The sequence below is a fragment of the Opisthocomus hoazin genome, chromosome 2 (assembly GCF_030867145.1).
Source record: "Opisthocomus hoazin isolate bOpiHoa1 chromosome 2, bOpiHoa1.hap1, whole genome shotgun sequence".
Classification (NCBI taxonomy): Eukaryota; Metazoa; Chordata; class Aves; order Opisthocomiformes; family Opisthocomidae; genus Opisthocomus; species Opisthocomus hoazin.
In genome coordinates, this window is record NC_134415.1 from 27,404,295 (window position 1) to 27,425,131 (window position 20,837).

A 20,837-nucleotide genomic window follows, 5' to 3' on the forward strand; every position below is an offset into this window, starting at 1 on the left:
TTCTCCGTGCTTTTTGAACATGTGTTTGTGACCCTTTCTGTTGAATTTTGCAGGCAATGCTTAAATAAGTGTTGATTTTTTGGGAAGTAATTTGGAAGGAGAGAAGGTGGTTGACTGGCAACAAGAAGGAGAACCAGTTTTGGGGAGGCCCTCTGGACTTTGAGGATAGCACAGTAAGGATGCCAGAGGGGAAACAATAGGGAGGGAAGCAAATAGAATTACCTAGTTCAGGATCTTCAGTTTTTCTAGGAGTTTCTGATCATAAGGGAAAACTTCTTTCTTTTTCCTGATACTGAAACATTTCATCCACAGCATAAGTGCTTACCAGCAGTTTTCCTTTGTGACATATTTGTTAAATATTGCCTCAGGATGCTGACAAATTAGATAAACAGCTTTTGCCTCTTAGAAGCTTAAAAATCGAGGAGTTTCACCTTCCTCTACCTTTGTGCAATAGAAGTGTACTTGAGGAGGCCGGGTTATGCTTGAAAGGAGTTTGGCAATCAACAACTCTGCAAATGAAGTTGCCTTATTTGTGAGGAAGAGATCCAGGTCTGTGGTTCTAGTAGAAGCTGCATGTTGAATTTTTGGAGGAGGATCTAATGAATTCTCTCAGTTGGCAGCTAGAAACTTCTGAAAATGTTTGTTAGCGTGCCAGAGGTATATATGATGCTTAAGAGGTTGATCTTTGTCCCAGAAGACTTCCAGTTGAAACGTTGTTCCCTCCTCTGACATGCAAGCTTTGTGTCTGCCCTGAGAAACTACAAAACGTAGCACGGACAAAAGGCAGTTTTAGGAATTGTTTCTGTTGTGCACCTTGTTATTAAAAGGATTTCATAAAGCTCACCAGAGAGCAAGAGAACTGTGTTTATAATTCTGTACTTTATGTTCTTCAGCCTTAAAAAGCCTCTAATTTGCTTTCTCCTCCTCAGTGATCTCTGAATTATTTTGTATCCAGAATACCTGTAAGGCTTTGATTGATTATTGTGATGGGGTAAGAATTAAGTAATCGATTTCCAAGTTCCATTAAGCATAGAAAGTATAAGAATTCATTATTTTTTATTTTTAATATTTTTGTTTTCAGTGTTATCTCAATTTTTATTTACTTGCAAGTTGTTTTTTTCTCCCCACTAAGGACAAACAGAAAACTTCTCCTTTCATCTTCACTCTCTCTGATTTATGATAAATTTAGTTTCCTTCGGCCTGGCATTTGCTTCAGCAGGCAGTCTTCCTTCAAGTACCACCCTGATTGATGTATAATCTTTGATATCTTCCATTAGCCTCCAGGATCACTAAGTTCAAGGCCCTCTTGGAACCTAAGGAGCCCTGCCGAGGAACTGAAGGCCTTCAGAGTCCTTGGGGTGATTGACAAGGTAATTCTTCAGTGTCTCTTCAAGAGTTCAGTCATAAATCGACTGCATGCTGACATTTTGTCTTTGAAGCTGTGGATCTTAAGGATATGAAACAAAAGAGGAAAATGACTCAAATGCATCTGCACTTTAAAATAACAAAAGTAGAAGAAAAAAGGCTTTTATCTAAGCAATTCATGTAAGGTCATGCAAAATATATTTGAGCTAAAGGATAAGGTACATGTTTGGTGGCATTCAATAGAATGAGGCCTGTTTTTCAAAAATGAAGTCCTGGTTACAATACTAGGGTAAGGACGAGTTGATGTATTTTCAGTTGAATAAACTGGTGGATACGTGATATACAAAACGGTGGAAATTCCAGCTTTTGAACTATCACTTGAAATTGGGGCTGGGGGGGTGACGACTGTTCTTCTTCCCTGAGAATGTGGAATTGAAATCCTCATCCAAGACAGAGATTCAGCAATGAAGCCAAGCTTATTTTTGCCTTGTGCGAATAATGTCTTCCAAAATCCCAGGGTAATACTCCTCTGTAAACAGTAAAGGACCATACGGATGTTTTGCAAGCCTAATTAAGAGACCAGAAGAATTGCTGCATTGTTTTGATAACGCTGATTAGTTACCACCTTACCAAATACTTCTAAGATGATGTATTATTCAGCAGTGTGGCGGTGGCTAATGCAGACTTTAAAGGCTCATTTCCTTTTTGTGGTGCCAATTCCCTTGTGCCTTTTGATAGTTCCTTATGTAGTACCTGGTTTGTGCATGATGTACTGATGCATGATCAATTTATGCATTTGTAACATGCATCAGAAAACCTGTAGCTGGTCTCTTAAGGTCTGTATTTCTCGGTTTCTTTTTCTTGTTGGACTGAACCTAGCTGTGGGGACTGATTCTTGGTTTTCTTTGCCTGTTTTGTTGTAATTATGTGCATAAGTTGATAACTTCTCCTCAGAGGGCTAGATACATTAGGTATTATGGTTGTTTTTATAGCACAGAAGGATTTATCAGCTCTGACTTCATATTCATTGTATCTTCTTTCCTCAGTTGTACATACAGAATTTAGCCTGTGTTCCTCTTTGGATAGGTATCAAAAGGGTTGGAAAGAGCACCTGTCTGTTGGATTAGTAGCCACTAATGAAATTAATAGCCACTAAATGGATGCAGTAGGTATGGACTTTGTGAATTAGTCTGATAATGTGAGGCTGCAGAAGTGTTGGACATGAACCAAGAAAGACCTTTTTGGTACCTTCATTCTTGTATAAAATTAATGAACAGCAACAGGAGAAGATGCTTGATGAGAATGGAACTTTTGCAGTCCTTGGTGTTGTCAGATCTCGTAGATCTCTCTGACCACAGCTCTAGTAAGCGTTCCAGGTGCGAGCTGAATGATTCTTTGCAGCTCTACCTCAGAGATCTGGACACAGAGTTCTAGTGATGACAGAAATACAAGATCTTAGTGTTGCAAAAGTGTTTGAGGAGTAACAGGCCTGTGTATACAGCTGGCGTGCTCATGTCTAAACTATATCATAGGGATCAGAGTTAATACCCAATTATTGTATGAAAAAGGGAGCAATATTCTTTCAGTTGTCTTTGTACTCCCTGTACCTGCTTCCAGATTCTCCTTATTATGCACTTAATCATGTTCTGAGTGTGCTGTCTTTATGAACTTTCAAAATTATACAAAAGAAGTTCTGAGGCATATGAAAAGCTGCTCTAAACCCAATGTTTAGAGCAAGTTTTATATGGTTTTGTAATGCATACACAAAATATGTGTGAATACGAAGCAAAAGTGTGCACATGTATCTGTGTGCCGGAGATGATGCCGCTGCCTTTAGTTTAAAACACCGTCTCACTTCCTTCCTCACCATCAGTGTTCTTTGCCATCTCCTCTGCTTGCAAGCTCTCTAAAGCTCACATCATGGAGAAATCCAAAAAAGATGTGTAAGTATCCTCGCTGGAGCCAAGTGGATGACATAGTGTGTTTGTTCTTGAAAATGGATTCTGATTTTCAGGGCCAGCATTGAAGATAGCGTGCTTTTGGGCACAAGTCTGATTCAGCATCACGCAAAGTTTTGCCTGAAAATACTCTTCTCCTAACTCTGAGGTAGCTGCTTTGGTTTCAGCAGAATATGGACTTGTGGATAATAATGAGCCACTGGCATTTTCACTGCTGTCTTGCCTAATCCTGTGCCAGACTGGCTTAAACACACTGGCTTAAAAATGGTGGTGGTTGGTTTGCAGACTTGTTCTCCCACTGCTGCTTGAAGCCCAGAGTGGTGTCTGCCTGCTGCAGTGCTGCGTGGAGAAAACCAGCTGTTAACCTGCACTCCATCAAATGCTGAAGGGTTCGGTGGCTTCCCTTAGAGTAATGTCAGTCTTTGTGCTTCTTTTGAAGCCTCTTGAAGTGTTTTGAGTTGCCTTCCTTTTCACAGACAAAATTCTTGTTACTACCCGATATTCTGGATTTTTTAAACTGTTTTAGGCTAGGCAAAATGATTAGACATTTAAGTTTAGCCTAGTTTATTCCCAATGTGCCGTCTTTCCCTGTCTGTCTGCGTTTCCACCTTCCTTGTCACCTGAATGGTTTTTGCTGTATAGACCCTTTTCTGCTGAATCTTGAGAGAGTTAGAGATCTTAGTGTTATTAAACTCCTTAAAATATTGTGAAAATTCACAGAATGACTGTAGCTGTGCCTCTCTTCCCATCCTTCTGCTGCTGTTCTTGTGCAAGGCTGTGGTATAAATCTGACTATGTTAATGGACCCAAGAGGACGTACACTTTGCTTGAAGAAACCAGGTTTGTTGAATTCTGTTGCTGCTGTGTTTGCTCATTTCATGATGTCAAAGGTTAACTAGGTGGTGTTTGCAGGTATTTTATGTGTTTATTATGGGAAGAGTCTACCTGTAAGTAGCTTTCTGAAAGTAGAGGTTTAATTGTAAAGATGGCTTTTGTCCTGCCAGTGTTGTGGACTCCAAGGTGCTGCTGATTGGCAAGCATAGCTCTTGTTAGTGTTACCAGAGGTATTGCTTTGAAAACAGGCCAATATCTAAATATTTTAGCTACTGTTATCACCAGCCGAGAATGATCAATTATTTTATCAGTTCATCTACCTTAAAGTAGAAAATTTCTTTTTGGAATAGCAAAGGTTTTTGCTTTCAAAATTTTCCTAATTAAAAATCAGGGTTGCAGATTCTGTACTGAGTTTCTGCCCTAGGCAAATCTTTCATTTGAAGCTACAGCTGGCCCCTAAAGAAACGACTTTGTTACGGTGCTGCTGGATACCTTCACAATGCTGTTTCAAACCCAATTTCTTATTCGTTAGAACCCTCTGTTATTTAGATTCATTCAATTTAAAGAGTCATCTTGAAAGCAGAGTGCATTAAGTAATAACTATGCCTCTCTAACCAATGACTGTCTTTTATGTCTTTTCTGTCCCCTCCCCTGGTCCCCCATCAGGCCACATTGTCTGTATTGGCACTGGTGTGTCTGTGATCAGATCTTCCACAGATGTCTGTGTGTTTGAGCTTGTTGTTCACTACGCTGTTTGTTAAGCGTTATTATACAATTTGAAACCTTATAAAATAAAATACTTTCATCAGGGCCTTGCTAAAATTATTTTGGGAGTTTCTGAAGAGGATTCTGGAAGAGGAGTGACTTCTTTTGTGAAGAACTGGAAGCAATTCTGTTAATCTTGAGTAGAGGTTATTTCTTGTGGCTGTCATGCTATCATGAGGTCGTAACTGATGGTGGTACGTTTGAATGAATTGACCGTAGAAATATGCAGAAGAACCAGATCAGTATAATTAATTATTTAGAAAGTGTGATTGCTACTTGTCTACTTGGTAAGTGAAAGTGCCAAAAAGCAGAAGTATATAGAATGTATGTAGAGTTTGCATGCATAATCTGCAGACCCATAGTTGAATTCAAACAGGTTATGGTTAGTTTTAGTGAATTTATAATCAGAGGGTAGGAGAAATGGGCACTTTTTATGGCAGTGTGTGTGCTGTGCATGAGTAACAGGACACAGGTAACTATGTCCTGTTAGTGTTAATATTTGACATTTTATCATTAGGTGAGGTTAGAGACTGTTGCAGTTGTGAAACTGAGTTGAGTGCAGCAGATGTTTTCTCTGACGTGACTCTCAGGTGCACACTGCCAAGTGTCTTTAGACGTCTTACGGGTTTGTATGAGTAGCTGTGTGCCCGTAAGAGGTGTGGGGAAAAGGGAGCTGTAATAAACAGCATGGTTGAGTTCAGACATTCATTCTTGTTTCGTTACGACACTTAGAAAGAGAAACTGGCTGAAAACATGTTATAATGAATTCAACTAGCAAATTTTCATCATCTGAACGTGGCATGATGGAAAATAGCAGGGGCAAAAATGGTTAAAAATCTACGCGACTTGCCAAGTCCTACAAAGTCAGATGAACTACAGCGTTGTCATCGAAACTGATTTCTTGGCTCACTACCTTCCTTTGGCTACTGCTGTGGGATTATTCCTAAGGTACTGTCGGGTTTGAAACCCCAAGTAACAAAGCTTGCTCAGCTTTAAAACCCAGTCTCTCTCCCAGCTAGAAGGAGTACTGTCCCTTCTTCCCTGCCCTCGAACACCTGCCAGTTGTTTTCCTGAAGTCTTTCCATTTATCCATGTATGCCAGTCTGAATATTTCTGGGTATTTTGTTGTTATAACCCTTTGTCTTTCTCTACCTTCTTTCTTGTTTGTCTCGCTAAAATTTCTTTTGACTTTAGTGAATGTTTTGTTTTATCTGACATAAAACCATCCTAAGATTGAGTGAAGTAACACAGATTTTGCCCTTCCCTCTATAAAATAGAAATTAAATTGTTGAATATTCCAGTGCAACCTGAACTATATGTATCTTCCAGCATCCAGAAAGAAATAATTTAGAGATGTTTTCTTTTAAACTGAAGTTAAGTTTGTCTTCCTAAATAGACTAAGTTGCTTAGTAATTACTCTTAGCAATTACTCTGTGATGCCTAGTAGCATTTCATATTGTAAACTATATTCTCTAGTATAACCTACCAGATATATTTTCTAGGTTAATGTTTCACCATTTGTCATTTACTGGCCAGTTTGTAGTTTGCTTTAAAAAAGTGCACTTTCCTGTCTGACTAACTAAAAGTATTTAAAAACTTGAATTTGAATATATGCTGCTTTCTTAGCATTTGCATTATTTAAAGCTGCACAGTTTGTCTTTTAAGTACACTATTATTGCAAGTCATAGAATATACCAGCCATAAGTTCCTTAGAATAATGGTTTGAAAGGAGGAATAATTGCAAACTGAAGATCATGCATACTGCACAGGTACAAGGATAAGCAAGAATCACATTTTTCATACATATTAGCCAAATGTTATCTCTTTTTATAACGACAGAGGGAGACGAGCAAGAGTCAGGGTGGTGTAATCTGAAAAATGACAAGAATAAATCTATGTTAAGTAGATCTTTTAATCCTGGTAGCCTTGACAGCCGGCACAGCTGAGGAGAGTGGGGGGAACTGCATGCCTGCTTCTGCTTCATCACCGCAACCGCACTCTGAATGTGGCACCCAGCCCTGCGCCAGCCCCTGCTAAGGTTTTCTTGCAGTCCAAAGTACTCATGCTAGGAACAGGTGACCAACTTGTCTTGTTCCTGGTTGTCTGTCACTACCTGTAATGGGATATTCCAACTAGTGAGGCAAATGCGAGGAGAAAAATCCAAGGTGGTCATCTGATACATCTTTGAGTTTGTAGGACTTTTGCTAGAGAACCTGGTATATGATAAGACTGCGTTTGTTTAAAAGAGGAGATTAAGAATTAATGGATGGTCCGCTGTGGCATTATTACATGATGCATTTTCAGTGTATAACAGCAATTTAATAACAACATAGAGCTGGTTTTAAAGTAATCCCTTAGCTTTGGTGTGTCTTCAATACCCTTCAGGTGTCTGGTACTGCAGGAGGAGATGCTATTCCATTTTCTTTGATCAGACACAAGCTATTTTTTAACCTATGTCAGTGACCTTAAATCCATGTTGTTGTAAGCAAATGCATTTTAAGGTGTTTATTTTGATCAGTGTTAAACCTTGTTCAGGTAAATAAAATGCTTAAGTATGTTCTGTGCTAGTGTTCTGAAAGTGTGGAGTCTGGAAAAAAAATCAGTATTGGATGCTGGGTAGTGGGGAAGGAAGGGGAAAAAAAAAAACCTCCGAAAAGAAATGGGGTCTGGGTAAGCAAGTGTCTGCCGTGTAGTTGAGGACTGCATTTGTGTTAAAGCCACCGGCAGGAGAACACTGCATTTAGAGCAGTCCTTAGTTCTTCCAGTGCTGTCCCCTGCGACCTTGGTTGGGTGCTCGGTAGGATGACTAATGGTTCACCACATTCTTTTTGCCTGGTGACTTGCCTGTTGCCTGCCTCTGGGTTTGTGATTTCCCCTTATGCTGACTTCTGCAGTATTCCTTCAGTCTCTTATCTCAGGGCTTTGATGCATATGTTCTGAAGGTGGCCACTGTGACTTTGGGTGGCAGCAGATGGTAAACCTTCAGGCTGCCACCGGCTATACTGGTGTTAAGTTGGAAACTTAACGTTTGATGAAGAATCAGTAGTGCATATGAAAGAGCTTTTACTGCAGAAATATCTTTTAATTAAAAAAAATTAGCATACTGAAACATTTGCTAATTTCTGTGCATTTAAAGGGTCCTAAATTTAACTGTTTTCTTAAAGCTAGACTGTGGTTATTTACCAGGCAGGTTTTATTTTATTTTTGTCCAATTAATTGTACCTACTATATTGAATTGAATTTAATTTATTTTCCACTAAGCTGTTGGATAGACTGTAAATCAAATCTAAGAAGCTAATTTTTTTAAGTAGCTGCTGTCAGCATCAGAATTAACCCTTGACTTAGAGAGGAAAAAAAAGTAAAAATCACAAGTAGAAAATCCTATTTGGCATCACGAAGGGTTATTGCTATCTGCACTTTACTGAGATGCTGCTGTGCAATGCTGCTGTGTTCACTTGTGTTTTGTGACGTGCCTGGAAGCCGAAGTGCTTCTACAAAAAAGGGATGTCTGTGCTGCTGAATACACTCATTTACGTTATAAATTTATTTATAGCAATTGCTATTTGCCTGTCAGTGGTTTTGGCCACATTGAGGTTGCCATCAATGCAGAAAAATAGGGAAAGAACCAGTAAGCAACAGTGCTGCAAAAGCCAGCATGATATGTAGACCTTGACTCTGTTCGTACATTAGTAATACAAATAGGATTTTGCCTTGTCTCCTTTTGTGTCACAGCCTAGTTGCTCAGTGCCCAGGAATGCCCTGCTGTGCATTTTTCTCCCTCCCCTCAGACAGGATGCTGAATGTTACAGCCGACAGCTCGTTGTTAGGAGGTATTAAATATTACGAGTTACACAGTAGTCATCATCAGTGAAACAGGTTCCATCAGCTCATGCAAGCGAGGAACAGCCCAGTCTAACACGGGCATCTCTGTGTGATTTTCTCTGGAGAAGGACAGAGTTACGCAGTGGGGAATGCTATGTGGAATCCTGTTCTGTCCCATTGAGCCGTTAGGGTGGAAGCTTTTCACTTTGCATTTTAAAAAGAAATCTTAGAAAGAGTTGCTGAAGAAGTTGCAAGCGCTCCTTTTGCAGTGGGGGAGAAGTGTGAAGGAGTCCAAACAGGAAGGACTTTTGTTGGACTAGCACTACTGTCCACAAATTGGCTGTAAAGCATGAGGTGAGGAGAATGAGTTGACACTTGTGTCATTGGCAGGCTGACTGTTATGCACTTCTGCGGCAGACTGGTGATGCATCCAAGAGCTGCTCACCTTTTTTCTGCTCTGAATGTGTGATGATAAGTCAAGCAAATATGCTCGTGACAGTCTCTTTTCCTGGTCTCATTCCTTCCTGAAATGCCAGTTTTCTGACTGTAATTTATTCATTTGTGTAGTCCTTTAATGATTTGGGTGAATCTGGTTAAATCACATTTTTGCAATATGCATGCAGGCTACTGCTCCTTGAAGCAGATTTTTGGTTTGGTGGGTCCATGTAAGGTAGTCTGCCAGGGCCAAAGGGAGCATCACTAGGTGAATTTCTAAAGTTACATTTATGGTTCTTCCTGGGCTTCTTGGAGTCCCTTGTGAAGTAAATAGTCTTGCAGAGAGGTTGGTATGGAATCGGCAAGGAAATAATTTTCGATGAAATGAAGTGAAGCTGTAGATGAGCATCACTGGGGGAAGGTATGATGCTCCATGGGAAGGAAGAAGAAAGAAGCTGGTTAGTAAGAGTGGTTAGTCCATCTAGGTAGTTAACCTCAAAGGCACACATATATTATTTGTTATTACAGTTATAAAACTGTAGCTGCTACTTTCATTTTGATGTTGTAATATAACAACAGATGAAGCTAGCCCTAAAGGGACCCGTTGTCTGCTTTATTCTTGTTAGTAGTAGTCATTCTATATGTCGTCTTATAGGGCGAGGGCTCAGTAATCTGTTCTGTTACACCATATGCTAATACAGTCCTGATAAGCAAGTGTGAAAAATGAAAGGGAGGAATACATTAATTGTATTTGTGCAATAAGGTATGCTATCAAAGGTAATTATTTCATGACAGTTTTAGTTATAGCAGTTGTTTTATCATGGAATAAAAGATGGCTTTAGGAGTGTTTTATTGGAAAGACAATTGTATCAAATTAGTACCAAATTAGATTTTTGTCTTTATAAAGGTGAGCAAACCCATGAGCAGTTTTTAAATTGGTGTCTTCTACTCTACAAATGAACAAATCCCGTTTGAGGGTTAAAGAAGCTATTATTCTGTCCTTTATGCTGACAGCTTCATTACTGATTGGCCTACTGTTGGTATTAAAAAAATGTTTGGCTCCTTATGATCTTTGTGCATGCAACTATAATATTAATACAGACCACGGAACTGTTCATTAAGAAGTGACTTTAAATGAGGTTGATGCTTGTAAATCTGGAGAGATACAGATGTTAAATGCTGCCATTCCTTTTCATGTACAGCCGTATGGCTAATAATTTCCAAGTGGCTAAAGCTCTTGTTAGCAAGAGTGCTGGTGTGTTCAGAATGGCCCTATAAATAACTTTAAGAACTGAAGTTGAAGGTGCTTCTTTTAAAGACTATTGTTAACTAAACATTATTGCCAAACAGATGGAAAGCATTCACCAGCCTGATGTTTTTAGGTCTAATTATATTATCGCCAGTCCTGTACGGCTCAGTTGAAGAGGTGTATCCAGAGGCCAATTTATAATCATTTAGCCAACACCTGTTTGGGAGATATTGACAGTCAAAGGGCACATTTAAAAAAAAATCACATATGTTCTCGTATTTATTGCCTCAATGTGAACAGTGTCTAGCTACAAACAAACTTGGGAGAAGATGGAGGAGAGTGACTGTAAACACATAGTTGTTTCCAAACCATTTTTATCTTTTGGCACTTCTTGTGAAGTGGCTCTTATTTTTCTCATGTTCTTTTGGTTTTCTGTATTGTTTGTCTGTTTTAATTTTAATTTTATGCCTTTTGTTTAAGCAAGGATAACAAAACCGGTTTTACAGTTGTTATTTATTCAGCTGTTTCCACTGTTTCTGGAAGGCCCAGGTAAGTGGTCTGAAAAGTTGTTCGGCAAACTCGGTGGCCTGGGGACATTTGCCTTTCCTTACCATGCCTTTGACATGGAAACTGTGTCATTCAAAACAAATCTCAGTAACACCAACTTCTGTGGATATTTTTTTTTTTTTGCTAGAAGATATAGAACAGCTTTTAAAATTGAGTGCAACCCGAGTAAAAGAGGAGGTCTTTGAGATGGAGAGGTGTCTGTCACTTTATTTCTTTTGGTGGAATTTGGTAAGAGAGAAAAGATCAGAGAAGACTCCAGTTCTCCTCCTCTTATTGGAGATGCTGAAGGGTGTGATGGGGAGAGATAGAGGGCAGTGTTCGGAACGTGGCCATCCCAAAGAGCAAAGCTTGCTTTGCTCTAGCTGCTGTTTTGGGGAAGCCAGCGCAACCCTGCCCTGAGACATCCCCTCCTGGCCCGGCCACCTGGGCCTTTTGCACGTCTCTGGCTTGCGTGGGCCGGCTGTTCCCTCAGTTTCCGTCGCATGGGGAGAGCCAGCATGTCAGCCTGGTAGGCTTCACCCTTGCAGGGACAGCAGGCATGACTGCCTGGCTGCCCCGCACAGCGGGGAGGTAAGGGATGCTGTTTGCTGCGTTGTCCTTCTCCGGTCGCCTGATGAATCCAACACTGTGTTGCTCCTGGCGGTCATTCCTCTGCAAGAAGTCTTTTCTGATGCAAGCTGGCTCGGTCTTCACTGTATCTTGTCTATTGACTTGGAGTTGTTGCATCTTGTCTATTGAACTCAAAGTCTGGTAACCCCAGTGCTGGCATTCGCAGCCCTTTAGGTGTTTGATTTTGCTGCCTAATTATTTTTGTATAGCTGTATGTGAATATTTATACTGGAAATGTCTGTTGTAAATAATGAGTGCACACTCTTCTTGTTGTTCCTAGAGGAGGGCTGAGCTTGTGCTGCTCATGTGGCTGTCTTTCAGCTGGTGCTTTTGAAGTACATCTGTGTTCTTGGAGTTTGAAAACAATTAATTCCTGAGCAGGGCGATTTGAGGATGGAGATGCGGAGGGTTCCAGCTCCCTAAAGATGCAGTTTCCCAAATATATATATGCATACATATTTTTGTGTGGTTTGTTTTTAACACATAAATAAATGGAGCTTGCTAAGAGGGAGGACGTTATTTAGTACTTCTCTCATTGCTGTGCTGTGTTTAAAGTGCTTTCAGTAGAGGTGATGCACTCCTGGCAGAGATGCTCTCTGCAGCTGTAGGTGTTCTCCTCAGCAGTGAACCCATCCACTTTCTTCTTCCTAAATAAATCCTTTTTTTTGTTGTTTTTGTTGTTACCTTAATACTAGCTTACAGTGGCACAAAGGGACTTCCCTGCAGCCACTTCTGTTGTGGCTTATGAGTGCTGCAAAACAGAAGTGGCAGTGGAGGAAGGAGGCGGCAGTGACTATACAGTTGGTAAAATATTTTTTCTTGTCCTGGGCATATGTGTGGCCAGTTTTTAGTTTAGCTTCCTGGAAAGAAGCTCTTTAGCCACCCTGCAAAAAGACCCCTCTGGCAACCCACTGATAGGTGACATGTTTGGTGTATAGGAAGCTTGATGGGGAAAAGTGTTGCACTAGGAAGGTAGATACGGTGAGAATTGAAGTGACATGGGAAGGTAATGCTATGTGAAGGTTACTTTTTTTGCTTTATTGTGTTGCATTGCATTTCTGTAAATTGAGTTCTGCTAGTTTATTGCTGTAATTATAAAGTACTGTTTATTTCTGTTAGCAACTTAGGATTCATTCTTTAAGTTAGCTGATCGGGAATCAGTTGACATTCTGGTAGTTCTCTAGAGATCTATATCCTCAGTCATATTTCTTTCCTAAAAAAAGTCTTGTTTGAAAGGTGTGCTGCAGGGCTTTAATTTTTTTTTAATCATTACTTATATCATATTCTTTGTAAGAATATTCAACATTAGATTTAAGAACCATGTTTTGTTAACTTATGTGAATCTTGAATATTTCTGTGAATACTTTTTGCTTAGGTTTTGCTTGTAATGGACACTAGAACACAGCAGACTTTTATACTGAAGGTGAGTAAAGTCCTTATTACTTCTCTAAACAGTTTGACTTTCTGAATTCTACCACAACAAAGATCAATTTTCATCTAATGTACAGAGTTATCTCTGCGATATATTGTTAATACATATATCCCTATTAAGTGCACTGGAATTCTTTTTATTGGTATTCAGGTGCTTTCCCTTCCTTTCTCTGTAATGTCTCTAGTGCTCTAATGGGCTGGTTTACTCACTTGAGTTGCCACTGGTTGCAGAGGCCAACACCTTAGCAGGCTTGGTTAAAGAATCACAGTTTCAATGTGCTGCTTAAAACATCTGTAAAACCGTGATGGCTCAGGATATGCGCAGACTGCTGCTGAAGGTGAAAGTTCTCCTTAGCCCGAGTACATCCACAACACTTTGTTTCGTCTTCCCTTAGCTGAAGCATATGGTGTTGGCCAGAAGTGGATTCTGAATGAAATGGACGACTGGTCTTATTCAAAATTGCCTTTGTATGTTTTACATCAATAGACTGTGAAAACCGAGCTTAATGTTACTAAATGAGTGAATTAACGAGTAGTTAATTGGTCAGAATAAAATTTTTCTCGTTACTCTCTTGTGTTTCAGGAAGTGCTCAAATCAAGATCCCAGTATGCTGTGATGCTGAGAATTAGTTTAGTATGAGTTTTGTTATTGTGGCCATCATTTGAGGCTCCCCTGGATATGAATTCCACTGCTGATGGGAGGAAGGGCTGAAAAACTGTGTCCCAAACTTGGAGCTCTAATTAGTTGTTAACATTTTGTAACTTCGCTTCAGGTCTGGCTTACAACCCTGCCTTGACTTTGTGCATCTGGCCTTTGAAATTGTTTGTGTTAAGTATGTGCAGGGTACAGAAAACCTGTTTGTTCCTCAGGAAGGATTATTTGTGGATGTTGTATATTAGAACCTCGCTTCATCTACTGGCAGATAGGGTAACATTGAATTTCCCATTTAACTGCTTATGTTTATCAATATTGTAATAGGTCACACTATTGACATAATTTTTTTTTCTCTTTCTCTCTCCCCTCCCTTCCTCCCTCCCACATCAATTTTTTCACTTCTGGCAACTTCATCTCTGTGCTGCCTCCCAAAAATCATTACCTCTCAAGGAGACTAATCCTATCCTTTCCTTTTTGTTGTGGTGGTTGTTGTCTTTACTGAAGTACAATGGAAATGTGAGGATTACCTGTAAGGCTAAGGCATTCTTTTGTCTTTAGAACTTGAATGGAATTTTTTTAATAGTGTCTTTTGGTCACACACAAAAATAAAATTTTAAGAAAAGGTCACGGGGAAATAACTGAGTGTCATCCTGATGACTTAGTTTGAGAGAGATTCTAATAAAAACATTGACCCATGTAATTGATTTTAATGGCAGCTTTGTGCCATCTTCTGTTCTCTGGAAATGCGCCAGATGCCATCAGCACAGCCTCGGGGGACCGAGGGGCATAGAGCAGCAGATGAGTGGTTTCTCTGAAGCCCAGAGTAACTCGGATAGATTAGTTTGGTTGATAAACACAGAGCACAGCAGGCTCCAAAGGCAACTGAGGGTACAACTGACCTTTTTGTTCTCTGTCAGGGTCTAAGGAAAAGTAGTGAGTACAGCAGGAGCAGAACGACCATCATCCCCCGCTGTGTGCCCAACATGGTGTGTCTGCACAAGTACATCATCTCTGAGGAGTCTGTCTTTCTCGTGTTACAGCACGCAGAAGGTTTGTCTCTGGTTTAAGTATATTGTTGAAAAGAGTCACAGGTTTAAGTTTTAATCAATGGTACATTTTGTTGTCAAATTCATCTCTTATACATCTAATTAGAATATTTTTAGTGTGCCTAAGAGGACATGTAAGAGACCCCACTCCTATCCTCTGTCCCTCCCCCTTTTTCTCCCTCATTCTGCAGTGGATCCGATTCCTGTTTCAAATGGCCTTAAATCCTGATGGGTTACTTGAATTGTAGCAATATTGAAAGCTTCCAACTGTTTATTTTCTACAGGAAAATGAGTGCTTTGCCTGCAACAACTATCTGCAGTATTTACAGTCATCTCTCAGAGAGGAAGTCTTTGGCTAGTAAATCTTTTTAGCATCTTATAGTTAAAATGACAAGTGTTTACAAAGAATTTAGTAACTCTGCTAAAAATCATGAACATTTGCCTATTGGTTAATATTGCATAGTTACTCTGATCTGGATTTTTAAGAAAATAGCTAGTGGCATCACACAGGAGTTCAAAGCAGAACCACAGAGTTGTGCCTTCAAACTATTTATGAAATTCCTGTTAAATACAGGGAACAGGTGGCACAAAATAATTACATTTTGATTTTTTCATCTAACACCTGGATTTAAATATTCCCTAAATGTAATTACCCATATTTGTTTAGAATGAGTGCAGAATATAAATTTTGGGATTGCTAATAGTTCTCTTTTTAGGAAGTGTTAATGTTTCAGTCAGAATGGATGATGTGAAGAAACTAAGCTAACTGAGAAAAGATAATTTTATTACATTGATTATTATTTTTTTTCCTAATAACTTAGATTTTGGCTTTTTTCATGAACAATTTGTCACATGAGGCCAGTTAAAGTTAACTTTACAACACGAATGACTGTTTCTGCTGTGTGTGACTTAATTTTGCCGTGAGTAGCGATGCATGAAGAAAAGCCTCACATTACAGTACTGCCTGATGGTGATCTCAAGGGTTTACTGTGCTGCTCTGTACAATGCTACTTTTCTTGAGGTGTGTAATTCAGCAGAATAACTTGAAGACTCTCACCTGAACTGTAACCTCCACGTAAGCTGGTACATTTTGTTTGGAGAAATAATATTTAAAAAAAAAAAACGCCAAACAAACCCCGAAACAGAAAAAAAAAAACAACTCACCCACAACCTTTTGCACATACCAACTGCCCTCAAGGCTAGCATAATCAAAGAATTGGAGACCATATACAATAATAGTTAAAAAAACCTGTTCCTGATATATTTGCAAATTCTGAAGACCTACAGTTTTGCTCTTCTCTTCAGGAAGACCATTTCTTCTCAAGACAGATGGAAAACTGGGTGAGGAAGTAATGGAGTTTAGGGGAGTTAGTGGTCAGATGGAGAGAACAAAAATTTTAAGGTACGCTTAATGTGACCAGTTGACAAAATAATCCCCTGGAAGTGATAATTTTATTGCGACAACGGGGAGAAAATGGAGATATTGCATGATCAGACCTCTTTCATTTAAGAACAGAAAGCTTAGCTTAACATTTGGGATGGATGGGGTGGTGTCCTTAAAAAGGAATCACTCTCTCCTGGTCATCTTTGAGATGGTCACAAATGCAGTGAAATGTGCTTGGCCTGAATGTCTTGCTCTTACCAACATTGGCTGTAACATGTTTTGAGTTCTGTGGGGGAAGGATTTTTAGTTTACTAAGTCCTTTCTAAATCAAGTTTGTGCAACACAGCCCTGTGCAGCCCCCCACACCGTTTGTTCGGTCTGCCAGCAGTGAAGATGGTGTCTGTCAAGCATCCTCCTTTTGGCTGGCCAGGCAGTAAAGATGTACTGGGAGGCAGCCACAGCTCGTGTTGCATTTCTCCCAGCTGTGGGTCAAAGCCTTGCAAGTAGGAGAGGTGGGAGGGAGATGGGTTATTTTGAGGTGAAGTTGGGAGAGGAGATGCTGATGAGATACGAGTGCTTTCTGCAGGGAGAACTCTGAATCGGAGCAGGGGGTAGGGAGCGTGGGAAGAACTAGGGAGGGTTGCAGAGAGGATGGAGGACTGGTAGGCTGTGCTGGGGAGGTGGGGGGAGAGCTGTGGGGACCAGGAGGGATTTTAATGTGGGTGAAGGCTGTTGTTGGTAATACATGATACATGGATTCACTTGACTTGGACACTTGTGGATGTAAGTTATAAACTGCATAGGGTTTTCCCTCATTTTCTGATAAAGCAGCAAGTAGTTTAGAAATGAATTCACCACTATCCTTGTTTGCAAACGAAAAATGACAATGTGCTATAAGGACTTTCCCTGATAATCAGAGAGTTAACAAGGTTAATTTCTTTAAGGGTAGTCCCCCTGCTTTCCTGAACTTTCCTCAACTTGCTGTCTGGGCTCAGAACAGGCAAAGGGAGAGGGAGAGGAGCGATATATTCTGTTCGAAAGAGGGATAGCTACGGTGCAAAGGGATAAGTAAATTGCCTGAAAATACAAATGCATATAAAAAGCACATTGCAAGTGTAGGGTCTGATCCCAAATCTGTAACTGGGGCAATAATTTTGTGTTGCTGCTAGAACTGCATGGGCTGTGCACCTTACCCTGTCCCAGGAGACTGACGCTGGAAAGCGATTCAGGAGAAGGGCTTCATTTTCTAGCTCTACATGAATAAAACATGAATAAAAATAGGGCTGAAGTTATGCTGTACTATGTGCAGAGACTAGTCTTGCTCACCCAGCTGATGATGATCTTGATCATGTCAGTCATGTTAGTAGCACTCACCCTTTAAATTACAAGGATAGTAATATCGGGAATCTCTATAGATAAAGTTATCTTAAGACTTTGGCCATCTCAGACCAAATATAATAGATAAGGTGCTTGTAATTAGTTTTGGGAAAGGATAAAAATTTCTAGGACAGTACTTTCAAAGTGATAGTCTCTGAAATTTTATTCCATGACTTTATGAATGCTGTTAACAGTCATACTACAAGTAGTTCTATTCCAATAGTAAAGAAGATTCTGCCAGTCAAATTTATAAGCGGTGGTGATTTACTGTGTTAGGTATATTAGCTACACCACTGGGAAGTTCAATGGTAAAATATTAAGTGGACAGTGGCTTGAATTACAGCAAATTCAGAGGAGGTTTTAGTGTTATGTAAGGACACTATGTATTTGCTAAGCAGCTGGCTATTTCCTATTGGTAGTAGATTTTAACTATATTATCAAGTGCAGCACTATTGGGTTTTGTATAGAATTCTGCAAACTTGACTGCAGACTCTCGCTTAGGATGAAGGCTTTTTTTTTCTTTTGGTAAATCATGATGCCAGTACATGCTCAATTTTGTGAGTGGGGTCTTGGGTTCTCTTACAGGCTTTTCTTATGACTGTGGTTGGAGGCTTCGAGGGCATCTCAGAAGCACAAAAGTCCATGAAGTTGTCTTGTAGCTTTGTTGGAAAGCACTTGGCAATTTCTAGTGTGGTAGAGAGCCAATCTGATGGTAATAAGGCCTCGCTGCTTCTTGGCACTACTAACTCCAGAAATTTTAGAAACAGATGCTTCAAAAATAGGCTGGGGGGCTTCCATGGGACATCAAAGTTTAAGTGGCTGTTAGAAGCTGTCAAATCTCTTTAAGCGTAAACAAGCTGCAGTTCCTATCAATCTGGAGAGCACTCAAGAAACTTCATGCTGAAGAGGCTTGCTGCACGCAGGAATTGATAGACAGCAACACGGTAGCATTCTGCGCTGCAAAGCTGGAGATTTGTCATTAGGAAAGGAGATAGTACGAGCGGTAAAGATTCGACAGCAATCGGAAAATGCAGGAAAGGTGATACGGTCCTTGGCAAGTGACTTTTTCAGGAGGCTGCTTTGAAATAATAGCTGTTGCTCAAAGTGCATCGGGAAGTGGGAGCTTTGCCTAAACTAGCAAACCTTGTAGCAGAGATTCACCAGCAGCAGTGGAAGCAGCCGTGTTATAAGGCTCTGGTGTTTGTAACTAATGTCATGTTAGAGATTAGGTTGGAGATTAGCTTCCAGTTCATGTGTACGCTGCAACTCAACCGTGGCTGCCATTGGGATGCTGTGAAACATTGTTGTTGTATCCTGGTAGTGCCTATATGTCTGATTCCCTTTTGGCCTAGAAACTGTACAAGCATAATTTTATGTAGTCATTGTATGTTAACATGATGATGTTTACTGGTAGACATGTCTTTACTGAAAAGGAGTACAATGATTTTAAGAAAACTGTAAGGTTTTTCTTTTTCCAACAAGGAAGAATATTGATTTGCATGAGGTGCATGACTTATGATTGGTACTTCTGGCCATAAACAAATTCTTATGCAGTGATGTAGGGAGTTGGGCCCGGTTTTGGAGAATAATTCAAGCAGATGTCTTTCAGTACGCTGTTTTTCTTCCCTGTGTGATCACAATTATTTGGAAGCCTGGATTGTTCACTTTGACTTTGTTTGGGATTTCCTAAATACAGTGATTTACTGCATTCTTAGCTGCATTCTAGTTCTGCAGGAATTGGAGTGTATTGTCCTTCAGAGTAAACTCATGGGCCAAGCTAGCAAAAGCCATTGATGTATTTTGGAATGTCTCCTTAGTCAGCCAGTCTTTCACAATGTGAAGCCAAAGTGGTAAATGTTTGAGCACCAGTAAGGAAAGATCAAACAGGCCATGAATTTTTCTTGTTGGATAGAACAAAAACATGTTTAGGAGACTAGACTTGCTGGCCTGTTAGGTTTCATTTTATTGTATGAAATGTACTATATAGTCTCTGTATCTTCTTGCTGATGGTCCAGAGTCAAATGCAGAAACGATTGAAAGAATGTAAAAAAAATTATAGAACTAACAAGATGCCTAGCTAGATTCATCACTTGGTCGCTTTATGCTGAAATTTCCTGTTGATTATTTTGGATACTATCTTTTTAGATTCTGCCTCTTCAAGCAGAGGTAACCTCCAGAGTGCTGGAAATGTGGTTGAGTAAGGCACATCTAATTTTATATCGAATAACTGCAGAGAATATAGAGCATGGTGATTTTCATGTGCTAATAAAACCAAAGAGTGAGCTAGACTGGTTGTAGAGTCAATGTGTGGTAGAAGAAAATAATATTAATAATTAGTTATGTTAATACTGTACTTCTGAAATTGTGTTAAACACTAATAAACTTTAGCTTAAAATAGTAGTTTTTATAGTTAGTTAGTATATTAGACTCTATGCCAATGACTGAACCTTACTTGTTTGGATTGATTTCTGTAATTTTAGTTTTTATAGATTCCTGATACTGTATTAGCATGGCTTGCTAATGGGTTTTCTTGATCTTACACAACACATGGGGAGAGGGGGAAAGATTATTAGTATGTCATTCATAAAGGCATAATTATATACCCAGATACAAATATCACTCTTGTTTGACCCTGGATTGGACATTTTCAGAAAGGAACAAAATTGTTGTTTTTCAGTATAGAACACAATTATTGAATAGCATTTATTTACGTATTTCCACTTGACCAGGAGGCCAGTCTTGAAATCCTTGTATGTAAACATATTTGGACATAATAATTTTTTTTTTTAGTATTTACTTGCATTTAACTCTAAATTAGAGTTGCAGTAAGTAGTCATTTCCACTGTGATTTCTAAGTCCAAGTGATTATTAATGAGCAACCTTTTTCTTAAAAAGGTAAGATAACACATTTACAAATAGAAATTGAGTCATTGTTGCAGTATTGTCTGTTTTCACAGGTGAACAGTGGTGAATTGCTGAATCCTGTGAGGATGAAGAGAGATTTTTTTTTTTTGTCTTTTGCAAATTTTAGATTTGCTGAAAGCATTTGAAATTGAACACTTAAACATCTCGACTCTTGCAGTGATTTTTCTGTGGGGTTTTGAAGGATTGATCTCAACATGTCTGTTTTCCTTCCTTAATCCTTCTTGGGTCTCCTTTCTTAAGCTACACTAAAGCTCTGAGTAAAGGCTCAGATCTAGTGGAGGCTGCATGAAGTGAGGTGGCAGGAGCAGAAGACAAGTTGTCCCAAGAGCAGCTTGACTTGTCTATAGACGAAAAGTGAAGTTATGTAAGGAGAACTCTTGCACTTTGCATACTGTCGGGCAGCTCAGCCCCTTTC

At 39.6% G+C, this 20,837-nt stretch overlaps 1 protein-coding gene across 4 annotated transcripts in view; it reads left to right on the forward strand.

Moving 5' to 3' along the window:
* RPS6KC1 (ribosomal protein S6 kinase C1) overlaps positions 1–20,837 on the forward strand; it is a 92,291-nt gene that overhangs the window by 48,105 nt on the left and 23,349 nt on the right. For all 4 annotated transcript variants that reach the window (XM_075412982.1, XM_075412979.1, XM_075412980.1 and 1 more), the window contains 3 exons: positions 1,278–1,370; positions 12,980–13,027; positions 14,608–14,740. In XM_075412982.1, the coding sequence (XP_075269097.1) occupies positions 1,278–1,370; positions 12,980–13,027; positions 14,608–14,740 (274 nt within the window). The remainder of the gene's footprint in view (positions 1–1,277; positions 1,371–12,979; positions 13,028–14,607; positions 14,741–20,837) is intronic.